Source organism: Chamaea fasciata, unplaced genomic scaffold, assembly GCF_029207755.1.
Source record: "Chamaea fasciata isolate MVZ Bird 193981 ecotype frontalis unplaced genomic scaffold, bChaFas1.0.hap1 SCAF_3, whole genome shotgun sequence".
Lineage (NCBI taxonomy): Eukaryota > Metazoa > Chordata > Aves > Passeriformes > Sylviidae > Chamaea > Chamaea fasciata.
The window spans coordinates 21438560-21454732 of NW_027094088.1; the positions used below are offsets into that span (position 1 = coordinate 21438560).

A 16173-nucleotide genomic window follows, 5' to 3' on the forward strand; every position below is an offset into this window, starting at 1 on the left:
TTAGTTTTTACTGTACTCTGAGAGAAGTAACAGAAATCCTCTGCATCTGATGACAGATTCTGTTGTAAGAGAGAGCTTTCTGCATTTTCTCATTATCAAAATCCAAATTAAAAAGAAATAATTCAAAAATTATGAATAAAACAACCTGTTATAATAGTGTTTTCCTTGAGTAAAAGTCCTTTAAAAGTTTAGAGACTTGCTGGCCTTGGCTGTGATTTACAGTGTTAAATCCTGGTGGTTAAAAACACTTTCTGAACCAGGATCCTGGCAGTTTGTCACTTCTCTGTATAGCCTGGTAGGAAGCAAATACTGAGTTTTTGCATAATCAGGCCTTGCTATGGTGATGAATTTCTGAGCCCCAAACTTTCTACCTACGATATAGGTGGAGAAAAAGAAAAAGATATTCCTAAATGATGCTATTTTCCCAGGCTAGTTTTGAGCCCACATTTTATCTTGTGTGTGCCTGCTGGACACAGACACATCTCGTGTTCATGGAGCACCCAGGAGCAGGCAGCAGTGTTTTGATGCCTCACAGAGGGCCTTGGCAGGGTTTCCCTCCTGCCCTCTGAGCGGCGCTTTCAGAAGCCAAGCAGATGTGCTTTTGCTTAGAAGGTGAAATTGCATCTGTGAAATTTACCTCAGCAGCACAGTGTGTGTCTGTGTTTTCAGCCCAATATTTAATTTTTAATTTCCTGCAGTTAGGGCATTAGAATGCAGTAAACATTCCAGGCATCCCATTCCCTTCAGACTATTTATGGGCCTTTCATGTTGTCATGTGCCAGGAGGCTTGGGCCAGAAGTCAGTAGACAAAGAAAACTCCTCTATCATCCTGATAAGATCCATGCCTGGAGGATTCCAGCTCCTACTGTTTGTTCTGCAAGCCCCACAGCTTTACAATAATTCTCTGCTTATTTACCATGGATCATTGCTGTTAAGATACAAAGTCACAATCATCTATACCAAGAGGAAAAATGGCAATTAAATTTATGGATTAAGCACAAAGGTTCTTAAGAGCACTTCATCTGACTGTTTGTGTCAGGTCAATACTGACTTAAAAAGCTCGGTAACACTGTACTGGCACTCATGGCTGCAGACCATCAGTCCAAGTGCAGGATGCTGCTTAGGGCTTTGCAGTTTGTATTAATTCTCGTCTAGGACAAGAACTTAAGAAGTCTATCAGCACTGGGCTTGCAGTTTTTAACCATCATTTAAAAAAGAAAATGCTGCATAGTACAAAATAAAGAAAAGGAGCTGATGTACAGGGTCAAACAGTTTTCAGTGAAGTGAGAAACTTGTTATCATATAACATACAAAAACTATGTTATTTACAGGTGTAAAACCCCAAGCATCTCAGCTTAATAAACAGTTGTTTGACTAACAAATGAATTGATTTTATTTCTGAAAATGTGTTCAAAGACTTGTACCTCAAACACAGTATGTGGTTGAACCTGTCAGAGTTATTGATTGTTCCTCGTGGCATTGTCTGCCAGTACGTTGATATTTATGGATGTGTCAGCATTTTTGTTGTAAATCATCTTCTCTGGGATTTATAACCTTGGCTCTGGGGTAATAAACAGGATTAGGAGGCCTTAGCCTGAGAAGAAAAAATATTTCAACTTTCCAAAAATAATGAGTTTGTCCGGTTCTTCTGGTAAGCATATTTTTGAAATGATGTCTAGAAGGTCTAAAAGCACTTTGGTTTTTACCTAAAATGTTAGGGAAAAAAAATTTGCAAGCCTTTTCTGATGTACAGCAAATTATGTGTCATAAAATTATGATTTTTTCTATATACAAATGATTTTTTTTAACTGCCTCTGTCAGTTAAACAAAGCAGTGTTTTTTACTGGCTGACTGCAAGGTAATGCTGGCTCTGTTCAGGGCACTACAGAATTTACAGTCTGTAAATCTGTGTGTTAATGCTTTGAAAAGAATTTCATTGCATGTCATGCAAATACACAAATATTTCTGTAAGATATGGTTGGTAAACCAGTTGCGTATTGGGAAACAGATTTACGTGACTACGCTCTGGGTAATTTTAAATTTCTCGTGGTGTTTGAAAGCCATTTGATGTGCTGGATTTACTTTATGGTAGTTTTCATGTTCTGAGCTGAAAAACCCAGGGTGAGTGAGGAAGAATAACTTGAAATTAAGCCTGTCTTGATCTCATCTCTAGCTGGCAACAGGCCTATTGAGCTTTGTTATGCGCAGAGTGTGGGCATAGCTGCATCTTCTAGGGATGGCTTGGCCTCATCTTCAGCAGTGACCAGTGTAAGGCTATTTAATAATTCACTTTTGTCTGAATAGAAAATAACTAAGGGAGGTCCTAGCCAGCAGAGGCCTTTAGCTTGTCAGGCACAGGGTCATTTGTGTTCAGGCATTCTGCACTACCCTGTGTTAATTTGCAGCAGGGTGATGCCCTTTTAATGCATGTGGACACTTCCTCTGGTCCTCAGCTTTTTTTTCATCCTGGGTCTGTCACCAAGCCCAGGGATGTCACTCAGCTGCTTCTTTGTATTTAAGCCATATCAGACACAGGGCCTCAGATTTTTTTTATTTGGTTGGTTGTTGGGGTTTTTTTGTCTGTATGATCCAGATGCAATGGCAAGAAAGATAGATGGCATTTAGGCCAAAGCTTTATGGTTATGGGCATCAAGACAGGACGTGGAAGCACTGAAGGTTATGTTTTGTCAGATTTGCTCTTATCAAAAGGATGATTTTTGTTCATAATTTGACCAAAAGTAGAAGAAAAAAGAAGTAAATATTTCACTGCAGTTTCTTTTGTTTAAAAGGCAGTTCTGGCACAGATACTGCTGAAAATTCAGGCACTGACTGGTTGTTTCTTTTTCCCTTTCTTCCAGGTGACTGTAGGTGGAGAGGAATGGCACTACATTGCTACCCAAGGGCCCCTGCCACACACATGCCATGACTTCTGGCAGATGGTGTGGGAACAGGGGGTGAATGTTATAGCCATGGTCACAGCTGAAGAGGTACGTGAAATCACAGAATTGTTCTTTCTGGTGTTAGCCAATCTTCTTTTATCATCACTTCCCACTCCAGTAACCTGTTTTTTCTATCAACATCCCCTTTTCCTCTGGCTCTGTTTGAACATATGCCTGCACTGCTCTCATACTATACTTTCTAACTTTCTGACACTCAGTTCAGCAAGTGCTAAAGTTAAACAAGCAGGAGCCCTCCTTCCCCCTGCTTGGGCCAAGCCAAACAAAGATGTTTCCATTGGAATGTGAGAGCGCTGAACTTGCTCCTGGTTAAAATGACAGAGATTTCCACACTGTCCAAGGCCAATTCTGTTTATAATCGTTCTTATCAGCTGAAAAGCGACCAGAAGCTGTTGCTTCCACAGAAGTGTCCATGTAAAAAAAAAAAAAAAAAAAAAAAAAAAAAAAAAAAAAAAAAAGAAAGAAGGGAGAAAAAACCACCCCAAACAAAAACACCCCACAACTTTTTATTCTTATGCCAAGCAAAACAGTTATTCCTATTGTAATCTAAGAGCTATGTGCTATGTTGTAAAAACTGGCACATGTTAACTAACACTGCATTCGGCTTCATGCCTGGTTGCTTTCAACAAACAGGGAGTAGCAGAACACATCAAGTCACTGTCCAGTTCCCAAGGCTGATCAAGAGCAGATACTTAAAAGCTGCTGAAGAGATTCTCCTTCTATTTAAAGGAAAGTCTTTCCCCAGGAGGAGAATATTTACCAAGACGTTGTAGGCAGTAGCTGTCTTTTGTCATGAGACAAGAGTCTTCAAGTAGTTTTATACTTAAAAATATTACATGGCTCAGAGGTTTAAGTTTTAATGGGTATTTACTTTGTGGGATGCTCCTTACTCTTCCAGTACTTTAAAATAAGAATACTTGGCTTATCCGGAGAGTTTTATGCCCTTTGTTTGTAGAGAATTTTAACTGCAGAAACTAATGGCTTTTTGTCTTATTTTGTTATCAAGGAGGGAGGAAGAAGTAAGAGCCATCGTTACTGGCCTAAACTGGGCTCTAAGCACAGCTCAGCCACTTATGGGAAGTTCAAGGTGACGACCAAGTTCCGCACAGACTCTGGCTGCTTTGCAACTACTGGTCTGAAGGTCAAGCATCTTCTCTCCGGACAGGAGAGGACAGTGTGGCATTTGCAGTATACTGACTGGCCAGACCATGGGTGTCCAGAAGAAGTCCAAGGCTTTTTATGTAAGATTTCTTTGTTTTGCGTGATACATCAAGAAAAAGATTGGTCACACTGGATTCAGGTCACTGTACCTAGTTATAGCTGGGATTGATATCAAGTGCTTGTTGTGGTAGTGTTCACAGACCTCAACTAGGTTATACTTTGCTGCAATTTGGAGAAAAAAAAAGTGGGATTTCAGAGGTAGAAGCTAAAGTGATTAGCGGGAGGAAAAATCCAAGGCAGCAGCAGTGCCAAAAACTCAGGAAATTTTAAATAATAGGATACTTCTGCTGGCTGATCTGTTGGTGTAAGTTACTGCAATTTCCCAACTACCTAATGAGTGTAGGAGATAATAGGCTGGACACAAATGTGATTAGAAAGGTCTGGATGAGAGAGGATCAGTTGCTATTGAAATATGGTACATCTCCTCCTGTTTTACTTTTTGCAAAAGAGCAGAGGGCTCTATCAACACATGCAGGAAGTCTAAATTCACTACCACTCTTGTAACCACGTGTACCCAGGCAATGCTTAAGGGCCTCCCCAATTATATATGGTTCTGGTATGTGCATTTCTGAAAATAAAGCAATTATATTCATCTGTAATGTGCTAATAACACTTCCTGATTCTCACCAAGTAATAAGCAGTCCCATATTAAGTAATAGGAATTCAACCATTATTTAAGACACATCTCTGGCACTACAGTAGGGAATAATGCAGAAATCTTTAAATTACCCCTGAAGGAGTCTGTACATGGTGTACGGATGTGTTGGAGATGCCTGCCCTCTTAGTTCCTGAAAGCTTTACAGCTGCAATGTAGCTCTGTGGCACCTAAGTCCTCTCTCAGGAAGATCTATTAGTTCTATTTCAGCCTTGCCACAGCTACAGTCCTTTAGTAGTGATGCATTCTCCTTTGCATGGTACATGCTCGATGTAAATAGTGCATTCTCCTTTCCCCAGATCTGTCACCAAGGCAAAAAATAAAAAATGACATTTCAGCTTCAGTAAAGGTGTACCAGGGAATCTGTCTTCAAGGAAAAGCTATTGCCCAATTCCTCATTTGTTTCATGCTTTGTTTCTCCTACCAAACCCTGTAGCTGTGGTTGGGCATGGCAGTAATTTGAACCTGATTGTCTCCATTTCCTCTCTCCCATTGTTTGCCACCACTTAAGAGTCCCATTTCCCTGTGTGAATTAAAATGCAGCTTTTCTGATCTTGGTAGGCCTCCAGTCCCATCCTGCCTGTGGGGAGAGGACAGCTGGGGCTGCAGTGCCCTGACACCAAGGGTCAGAGCAGGAGGTCTCACTTCCCACTTGCTGGAAGCCAAGTGAGCTTCCAGCATGTGTAGTTCTCAGCGTGGTTTGACAGCAGGATGTGCTGAATGATGCTAGGACAGACACACAAGGCAGCTGTTCCTGAGTCCCAAGCTTTCTACAGATGGCTTCAGGGAAAACAAAGTAGTGATCTCCCAGAAGGGCTGGTAGCTATTGAGAAACAAACCCTGAGCAGAGAGTGGGGGGGGGGAGATTCTGTCACAGTCTAGAAGGGAGAATGAAGAGAGGAAACAGGGCAGATGGATGCTCGCTTCCCATCTGATACTGGCTTTGACAGGCAGTAGTTTCAATGGGACTTAGCTGTTGTTTTGATCCCAGCCTGTTAATAGCAGGAATTGCTGTAAGTAATGTCTAGAATCATCTGCTTAGGGGACCTGGAGATTTGCAAGGGGGAAAACAGAATTTAATTTTTTAAAAGAACTATTTAATTTAAAGGAGCAGACTCCCAAGTAATAATTGACACCCAGCTGGTACTTGCTGGATGCAGTGCTGTTCAATGCACCCTGGCCAAGATAATTATTATGTTATAAAAAATGTAAATTATTGCCACTTTGACAGAGAATAACTTCCACATTCTTTCCCCCTCCCCTCCTAATTTTTACATTTAGACATGTAGATGTTTGCAACCTTGCCTGCTTCTCCCTCTTGCAGCTTACTTGGAGGAGATCCAGTCAGTGCGTCGGCACACCAACAGCGTGCTGGACAGCAGCAACACCTGCAACCCTCCCATCGTGGTGCACTGCAGCGCAGGGGTGGGGAGGACTGGAGTGGTGATCCTGACAGAGCTCATGATTGGCTGCCTGGAGCACAATGAAGTAAGTCAGCTTCTTTCTCAAACCCTGATCTCATCCCTTGGCTAACTGGCTACATTTCTGAGGTTGAAATTAAAAGGCATTGAAGTGCTTCCTTTCTACTACCTTTGTGAGCAAGACAAGGACCTTAAATGCGATAGGCAGAGATTTCCCATGGCAGGTAACTTGTTGCAGTTTTCTGTTGATATTATACATTTTTTTATTAGGATTATTTTAATACATTCAAAGTTAGGGCTTTCTTCCCTCTTTTAAGAATTAAGTCTAATTCATACCTGTATTTAATTAATAATCTAGAGACTGTGTTTGCAAGCACTACCTGAGAGAGGCTAGAGAATAATGTCCTTGTTCTTTTAACTGAAGTTTTCTACCTTCTAAACTCTCACCTTGGGCTCCCTCCTCTCTCTTGTAATCTCACATGGAATGAAACTTAACTGTGTTTTAAAAATAAGTGTATTTATGTATTCCTGTGAGGAACAGGGCTTTAGGATTTGCAGCCAGCATTACGAGTAACACAGTCTGGAGTTAAGAGCAAGAGCTCCAGTAAAGCAACCATGGGTAGCAACTTAATTTTCATCTGTCACTGGGAAACCATCTAGGAAAAGCATCACATCTTGACTAACCATGTGCCACAGTTTTCATGACAACTGTGGAAACCAGGGATTTCTCTTGCCAAAGAAAATGCTCAAAAACTAAAACTGCCTGTAGAGATAAGAATGCAGTAAGAGCCACAAATAGACATATATTATCTGCCCCTGCCAATAATCAGCCACTGAGTGAGTTCAGGGAAGACTGAGGACTCCAGCAGCTCATCATTCTGGAGCTACAAGACCCCTACAGATCCTGGGCTCAGATCAGCTGGGACAAATCTCCTCCAACTCTGCTTGGGCCTCACCAAAGGTGAAGCTGTCTTGTAGATCTGTGTCACAGCTGACACTTTGCTCTTTTGCTTTTTATTTGGAGAAAGGGAAAGGAGGGAGTATCCTGGCTAAGAAAGGGCTCACAGGGATGTGCCTTAGGAATCCAGCAGCCTCCCAGTGGTGACTGCTGCTCAGTAGCTGCTCCGGTGTGAGGCAATGGCTCCGACTCTTGACCCTGCTTGCCTTTCCTTATGCACTGACGCACTGACTGCTTCTGTTGTTCACATAGCAGCCATGAAATTTCTGTGTGCCAGAGGAAAGCTGGAGAGTTAAAGGAGCCATCGTGAATTGCTTGTGAGCAGCAGTGGAGCTGTGTCGGCTTTACAGCACCCTCTGTACGTGCACAGAAACAAACTCTAAGGGTTGTGCAACAGGGTCTGGCCACCTTGGTTTTGCAGAAGTCATTCTGTGGTTTACTGAAATCACCCACTGGGCAAAGCGTAGCTTTGACACCTCAACATCTAAGCATGGGAGTGAGCCTTGATATCATTCATATGAGTTTTCATCAACTTCACTAGAACCTGGTGGTAGTAATCAATAATAAGGGATTTCTCCGATGTCCCTTAATTAAAGCATTCTTTTGTCTTGATTAATAATGAAAATCATCATTAACAATAAATACAATTTTCATTAAGGGCTTTGTTTCTCTAGATTGTACCAAGTTAATGTTTCTGGTTTGTTAAAATCTAGTGTAAAAAAGACTAAAAATCTTAATAGCATGTTTTCAGCTTGTGACAGATTCTGCACAGAGGGGCTCCTTTTCATTTATTTTGTAGTAGAATTGATTGGGGTTTTGTCCTGAAATGAAGTTACTTACCACTTAAAATGTTTTAGTCTTAGGAATTGGTTTTCACATAAGTGTCCTAACAAGTAAACGTATTAATATTTCAGCAATGAAGGAAAATCAGGAGGGAGTTTGAAAATTTTGACACAGACAATTTTGGGAAGTCTGCAGCAGTGCTGGAACAAAACCCAGAACACTTGAGTCTGAGGTTTCAGGTTTAGGTAAAAAGCCATGTTTAATCAAATTCTATACAGCTTCAGTCACTGTGGCTTCTGGGCAATGGCTGGTTGAGTCTGAAGCTGTATCTCATTGCAGGGATAGAGTTTCAGTAACTGCTGCATGGCAAGTAAATGTCACATCATTACATCCTTACTGCTGTAGACACATAGTACGAGAAAGTAATTGAGAACCTGCTCTATCAGCTTTTAGTCCAGACTTGGCACTGGGACATTAACTCATGATTGCATCTACAGCGTGCTTTCACATGGGAAGTCTTTAGATTGGGAGGCAGACATATGTAGCATTTTTGTTTGCTCTGTTTGCAAGTGCCAGCTTAGCAAAGCATTAGGTGTGTATATATATATATATATTTATATATATATTTTTTTTTTTTTTACATGTACATTGTATTAAAGGTGAATTTAAGGCTTCTCCTTACCTGGAATCAAATACTAAACTGGCTATAAATAGCAAGGCTGAATAGGTAGAATGAGGTTTTCTTCCATTTCTGAGATAAGGCAAAGCCATCTCCATTTTGAGGAGGTGCATGGATCACTGTGTTCCCACTAAAAAACAATGAGGTGTCAAGCACCAAAAAGCTGAGAGGAACATTATGTACAGGTCAAGACTGGCCTACATTTTTGTTATAGTTGTTCAGGTGAGATCAGGTTCCACACGACTCTGCTCAGCAAGGACCATTTCATAAGCATCTGAGCCCACAGGGAGGCTTTCTCCAAGTTAGCCAAGTTAACTGGAAAGAGTTTCCATTTTTCTTTGCACCTGTTTGATAATAATATGACATTACTCATCCCAAATATTTACACTCGTTGACTCTCTAGAGATGTCCTTTTATAACAGCTTGTCGGGGTATGTGGCAGAATATTTGGCCTTGTTTTCAGAAAGTGATAGCCTATGAGTTAATACTTGTTTACATGGAATGGTGATTCTGAGTTTTATACACATGGACAGAAATGGATATGCAGCGTGACTTTTATTTTAAACTTTCCAGGAAACTTCAGATGTGCCTGGAAGCAGATTCCATGCTCAGTTGGGCCTCCAAGAGTTAGCAGCAATCTCAGTCAAAAGACTTGCTAAGTTCCTCTTGGTGTTTCTGCAAGCAGGCATTACAAAGTGCAGTTTATGTTGCCTGGTAGGGTAGCTGTTCTCTGGTTTTGTATCTTGAACTGCTCAAGAACTTCCTCAAAGCCAGTGTGTGTCTTAGTGCTCACATTTACTGCTGCCATAGAAAGTTTGTGTCCCTCAGCTTGGCTCACATTACACACTGTTCGAATTAGAGCCTGGAAGACTGAGCTTCATGGCTCAGTAACTTCTCAATGGCTCCTCATGTACCTTTTGTAACAGATAAAACACAACACCATCATAGGTTTTTGGCTCCCTAAATGCCAGAAATCTGATGATAGCATCTTAATGAAATGTGCAGTGATTTCTAACGCTTCACCTCATGGGCCACTGTTTCACAGAACTTATTTGGTTTTGAGTTCGCACCATTATAGGCTGCCTGTGCCTGCTCAGTGGGGTTAGGGCTGTGCCTTCCTAGTGCACTTCCTTATCTGTGCCTACTTACTGCACTTTAGTTCTTGCTGCAGAACATTTTCAGGGCACACAAGTGAGTTTCTTTCAGGTGAAACAAAGCTGGAAGATGCCTTTTTGGAGAACCACTAATACGTCCCAGTGGATATTCAGTAGGTAGCAACAAACAGATGCTGGCCTGGAGTCTGCAAAACACACATTGTGCATACTGGGTCCTTGTTTCAGTTTACAGACCTATTTCTCCTGGAGCGTTATTTGCTAACATACACTTGGCTGTGGCAGGTCAGATATTGGAGTTTCTGGATCTTTTGGTGGCAATGAGTTCCCCTTTAGTGAAATGATCTGTATCTTTGCCAGAACATTTAATTTTGTCCACAGAAACTTTGTCTTCTGTAACTATAGCACAGTTCCCTGTGTCACATAACTGATATTTGAGACAGTGATTGTTTGATTTAATGAACCCACATCCTTTTTTTCCCCTTTGCTCTACAGAAAATGGATGTTCCTGTGATGCTGAGACACCTGCGGGAGCAGAGAGTGTTTATGATCCAGACCATAGCCCAGTACAAATTTGTCTACCAAGTGCTCATACAATTCCTGCAAAACTCGAGACTTATATAATCTTTCAAACATCCCAGACCCAGCATTGTGGATCTGACTGAACCTTACTGATGAACAAGGGGAACTGCCTTGACAACACTGTGTGCATATATTGCACTTTTTAAAGTTGTCTTGAAAGTAAGGAATGATGGTTCTTTACTAGTCTCCCATGGATTATTTTATACAAAATATAATTTATTTTTCTTGGAATAACTTTTGAATTACCTTAATAACTCATAAAACTTATAGTGACCTTCAAAGTGAACCACATTTGACATGACTGGTCTGCATTGTAACATGTCTGTAAGGAAAGCAATCCTTTGTGAAGGTAGTTTGCTGGCTTTTATTTTGCTACACAGCTTCTGAAACCTACAGTTATCTGGCAGTGGGCTTTTTCTCGCATAAGGACATTCTGGACCCAGTATGTTGCTTCCCTGGTAAAAACAAGACCTGCTAGATGTCAGCTACAGCTCTGTGTGAGTGGAAGCTGAGGGTGCACAGCACGGAGACCTGAGCTTCTGCACGTGCAGCCGGGCACATTACAGAGGGCTCAAGCACAGGACATTGTGAGGACAGAGAGTTTTGGGTGCTAAACTGTTCAAATTCCACATGAATTATGGTTTTAGATTAGTCCTTGAAAAAAATCAATGTTGTATCTTTTTAAGGAGGCCTTTTGCTGCTGTGTGCAACCCTTGAAGGGATTCATAAGAAACAAAGTAGGGTGAAGTCCAGTGACCTACAGCAGGCTGAAGTCAGTGAATGACTCTTTCCAATAACTCTGGTGGTCTGAGAGTGGAACAGCAGGGGATTTTCAACCAAATGTACCTGGGAAAAAAGCCAAATCAAGCACCTTCTCATGAATTACACTGAAATTATTATTGCCTTGAGGCTCACCCTCGGTAGAAAAGGAATCTCATTTAAATTAGGCGTCTCCAGTGGCCTTAGTCCTCATGTGTGAACTACTGTTGGATGGTTAGGAAGGAATCAGGCTAGAGAGCTGCCTTGGAAGTCTCTGGACTCAGCCCCACTCTCCCCACTGCTGACTTTAAACTTGGATAGGCTTGCCCAGCATCACATCCAGTTTCAGAATTCTTAAGGGTGAAGATTTCAGAGCCTCTCAGGACAAGTGATGCAATGCAGTCACTTTGTCGTGGTGAAATCACCTTTCTCAGTATCCCTTCCCCAGATACTTTAAATATTTTAATCCTACTGTTGCTTTTCTGTTGCATCCCCACCTCCAAACCTTGGTCAATGTACAAAGGTCTAAGCCTACAAGCACTCTTAATTTCAGTACTAAAGGGACTAAAATTAGTGGGGAGCTTAAGCTAAGGTTCTGTACCAGAATGTTTCTTAAATATGTTTAAAACTGCCATGTTGATTTGGTGCTCTGCAATACAGGCCTAACTTGATGACAGAGTTACTGGTGAAGACTTGTAGCCACCAAAAATGGAGAGGAATTATTTTGCTGTAATACCTTGACCATGTTCTTTTTAAAGATCAGTTGAGTTTTCAGTCAACTTCAGTTTTCCTCTAATTTTTTCTGCCAGTGCCAACATATCTCTTGTTAAATTAGCAGCAGCCATTTAAAGTCTTTTCAGCAGCATCTGCATGATAATTGCAGAGAGATGCTTTATATCTGGGAAAGAAGCCAAGGAATAAACCTTGAAGCAAAGTGTATTAAATTAGTTATCTCATTAAAACTTTTTGAATAATTTCCTAATGATGAATTAAGTTTGAACTCAGAGCTGTCAAGTCCCATTGCTCCACTTGGACGTGAGAAGTAGAAAATCAGAAGGGAAAAGAATCTGTTCCTATGTCTTATTATTCTTCAGCTGCCCTTGGCTGAAATGCGTATTTCTGCTGCTACAGTGAGCACAGGAAAGTTACTGCATAAGAGAGTGTGAAGAGCTGTGTTTGAAGGGAAGAAAATTAAGCAAATGGGTTTTTTTATGCAAAGATGCATCATAGGTGTCTTAGAAAAACATTAATTAGTAAAAGGCACTAAAATTCCTTTCCAAATTAAGTCAGTGCCTATTAATGAGCCAAATAAGTGGCCATGTGGTAAACAGTCATTTCCAATTAACTCCTAATGTGGCTGCTATGGTAGATAGAGGCCAATTTGAGTCACTTTTTCCCTTTCATTGTCAAAGAATGGTAATTTTAAACTTTTCCTTTCATCTGACTTCAATGTATTTTTCCCTGCTAGATTTTATCTTGACTAGATCTGTTAATATCATAAGTGAATTGGGCTGGTGCATGTCTTCAGAGGTTCCTTTCCACCCCAGCTTACAAGCAGCCCTCAGCATGCTGATGTTTTATAGTTGAAATGTGATACAGTTTTGTAAAGGAAAAAATGAACCTTCTCACTTTGAACCTGTTATAGTTTTATCAGGCCAAAATTGCTTGGGCAGTATTTCCTAACCTTTAGGGAGTGACAGGAAAATGCATTCTGCATCCAATTTTCTTAGTCATAGCAGGAATGAACACATGAGCCTTAAAGCAACAGTGCTGTTTAGTTTCTGTCCCGCAGACTTTTAAACAGCAGAACCCTTGAGGAGAAAAGGACAGTTTGGAGCTGCTGTTTGTCGTGTTGCATGTTTTTTAGAATCAAAGCATAACAGGAGTTTGAGACCAGTTTCATCCATTTGGAGTAAAGTCTGGGAAATCTCACAATGATTCATCAATGAATGGAATTTTGACACAAGCAGTCTTCTCCCAGAGCACCCACAGTTGTTGCAGTCTGGCTTGGGCATCTGTTGTGTCTCTTTTCCTTTTAGTACACTCTTCATCTGTATTTAACAACCTTTGCCTTTTTAATTTAAACTCTTACCAACTATAGTATTGAGGTGCTGGCATCAGCTTTTTGGTTAAAGTTATGGTCTGAGCATTTCATGCTTCCCATTGTTTGAGCAGAGATGGGAGAAACGACAGCCGAGTTGTGACACTGCTCAGTGCTGTGGGGATCTAGTTTCTGTCCTCCATCAGTCACACTGGGAGATGGTGGACATCAGCTGCTCAGGTCCTACTTGTTTCAGGTCCTACAAAAGCTTGTTTTGGCACCTCTTGTCCTTGACTACCTGAGGAAAGATGAAGCTTGTTCCCACAAACATTTTCCTATACAGGCATACAGAGAGGCTAAATGCTCAGCCTTATCAGAAGTTCCCTAAACTAATTTTAGCTGGCAGAAGACATCTCTGTGAGAACTTACTCAACCTATGGCCAGCACAGTCCTTGAAGTATATTGAAGTGCATTTCTGTTCTACTTATTTAAATCAGCTGCCTCAGCTACAGATATTATTAAGTATTTGCATGATTTCAAAAGCTGGAGTTTTTAAAATTGCTTTCTTGTAAACAAACAGAAATGCAAATGGCAAAACACAGACTTAATTGTTCTTTCCCAACCTAAGTGCTTCAATAGCACTTGTCATTGTTAGCCAGGACATTTTTTTTTGATCCAATACCTGCTATGTGTATGTAGTTCACAAGCAAGTCTAAAAGAAACGTTGACGGGCAATCTTGTACTTGGATATAGCACAGAAATCTGTAGGGAAAATTCAGAACTACTGACAATGCTGCGTTTCCAACAGCCGACTTCCCGCTGGTCTCCTGGGAGGAGATGATGACTGAATTAGCTGTTGTCAGCCTTGCTAACAGTTTGTGGTCTGTGCGCTCAAAAAGTGGAACCATCAGGCTGATCTCTGCTGTAGCCGCTCTCATGCATCACCAAGAGAGGTCTGAGTTAAATTTTGTTGCTTATCTTGGTGGATAAAGAAATGCTAGGGTGGTAGCCACTACAGGAAATAAAGGCTGCATGACATTGCAGGAGCAAATTCCTAAGCTGGTCATGAGAGGAAGGACTGCATGAAACAGCCTGTGACCACTCTTAGACAAAATTAATATAAAGCTGCTGATGTATAGCTCAAGGCAAATGGAGTTTGGGATAGGTTTTGATGCCAGTAAGAGACAGGTTGGAAGTCCAGAACTACAAAAGCAATTGTCTTTACTTAAGGCTTACTCTTAGGCTTCTAGAGAGGTTTTCCTGTTGGATCTGGTGCTAAGGGAGCTATAGATGCCATCTAAGCCTTTAGAGAGAAGGACATTATACATGCAGCTGCTTGCAGGGACTGGGATTTGAGGAAGGGAACAGATGGCTGTGGGGCAGACAAGACAGAGGCATTAACCATAAATAAACTATTGTTGGATTGTGAAACAAAACAGTGCACAGGTCAAAAATAGCAGTGTTTATATAAATATTTAAAGTAAATAAATGTAGTCAGTGTTTTTGGAGTATCTTTAGATTACAGTTCCATTGGTTTCTCTCAGCTGTTTTTTAGCTGGCATTTCTTTGAAGTTTTGTTGCCCATGCTTTATGTGCACTTGCACAGAGAGTTTCCCACATGCTTTAACAACAGGACTTTGCCTTTGGAGAGTGAACTGGAAATCAGTGATAAATAGGAGCTTCCAGTGGAGAATTCCAGCACATATAACAGCAAGGGAAGGACCGCCACAGATTCACCTGGGTAAGGTGGTTGGATGGTTAGTTCCAGGTATTTCAGGAGTAGTGTTCCTTGATTAGGCAGGAAGGCAGAAAAGAGGAATGCTCCCTACAAACTGTTTCCATGTCAGGTTGGGGGACACCCCCTAAGACAGTAGCTGGTAGTTGAGGAAGAAACAGGGATGTGTCTAGAAAAGGGTGCTCAGCCCCTCTGGTGCACCTGGCAGCCAGTCCTTTAGGGGCTTCCTGAGGCCAAGGCTGTATCCTGCTCTGTGTGCAGTACCTACTGATGGATCCATCTGCCACGACTCACATTACCTTCTCTTTAGAAGCCATTTATTCCTCTGGCCTTCACAATGTCCTGTCCTGGTGAGTTCCACAACTTACAGATGTAATGTATAAGAACTTCCTTTTTGTGTATGTTAAATAAAAATATTTTCTTGCTTCTGCTTGGTCTTAAAAAGAAAGGAAATCTGTAGTGCCAGAAACACTGGTAATAGGATGTTTATCCTATTGAGGTTGCTTCGTATGGAAAACACATTTTCCTCACTAGTAAAGTACCTTTCTTTGGTTATTTTACAAAGGAAAAAGTTTACACATGCAGATGACCGTAATATTCCCATATGTTATTGTGTGGAATGTGTTAAATGAGATAACATGTTTAAGTTTTATGTCACTGGATTTTACTGTGCTGTTTTACTTCAGTATTGTGATGCTTCCTGTTTTATTTGTTCTGTAATTCTGTACCTGACAGTTTAGCACAAAACAGTGATCTGAATCTCACCACCTCATTGTATGTACACATTTTGTAGAGAAATGAGACATCAGTTATGTGCCCTTCCTGCCCCCAACCCCTCCTGTTAGGGCTGAATGGCAGAACTATTCTATGCTATTGAAAGCCTTTAAAAAAATCTATGCATGCTATTTTATATTCTAATGTATTATTCATATCAGTACATAAGCTTATGCTTATCAGTTTTATCTTGTGTATAGAACTGATTACTTTTGACAGTATTTTTGCACTGTTTCTTTTCTTTCTCTTTTTATAATAAAAAGTTCTATCAGCATTAATTGACTGCAATAATTTTTTTACCCCTTTCACTGCCTTTGTGTAAATAGTTTCTTATATGCTTTTGCAAATGTGAGAATGTCTTCAGTCACTAAGGTTTTTTTGGTAAGGCTGTCCCTCATATTCACAGTATACAATAAACCAGTTTTTTTCAAGGAAAGCAATGTTTATGTTCTTTTCTATATCAGCTTAAGGGTTTTGTATTTGCACCTACACCACC

The 16173-nt window shown here is 40.8% G+C and overlaps 1 protein-coding gene across 2 annotated transcripts in view; it reads left to right on the top strand.

Annotated features, from left to right (window-relative positions):
• Positions 1–15951, top strand: part of PTPN14 (protein tyrosine phosphatase non-receptor type 14) — a 111800-nt gene extending 95849 nt beyond the window's left edge. For both annotated transcript variants that reach the window (XM_066178280.1, XM_066178281.1), the window contains exons 16-19: positions 2859–2987; positions 3964–4198; positions 6158–6321; positions 10282–15951. In XM_066178280.1, coding sequence (XP_066034377.1) covers positions 2859–2987; positions 3964–4198; positions 6158–6321; positions 10282–10410 — 657 coding nt within the window. In that variant the 3' untranslated portion in view covers positions 10411–15951. The remainder of the gene's footprint in view (positions 1–2858; positions 2988–3963; positions 4199–6157; positions 6322–10281) is intronic.
• Positions 15952–16173: the final 222 nt, after the last annotated feature.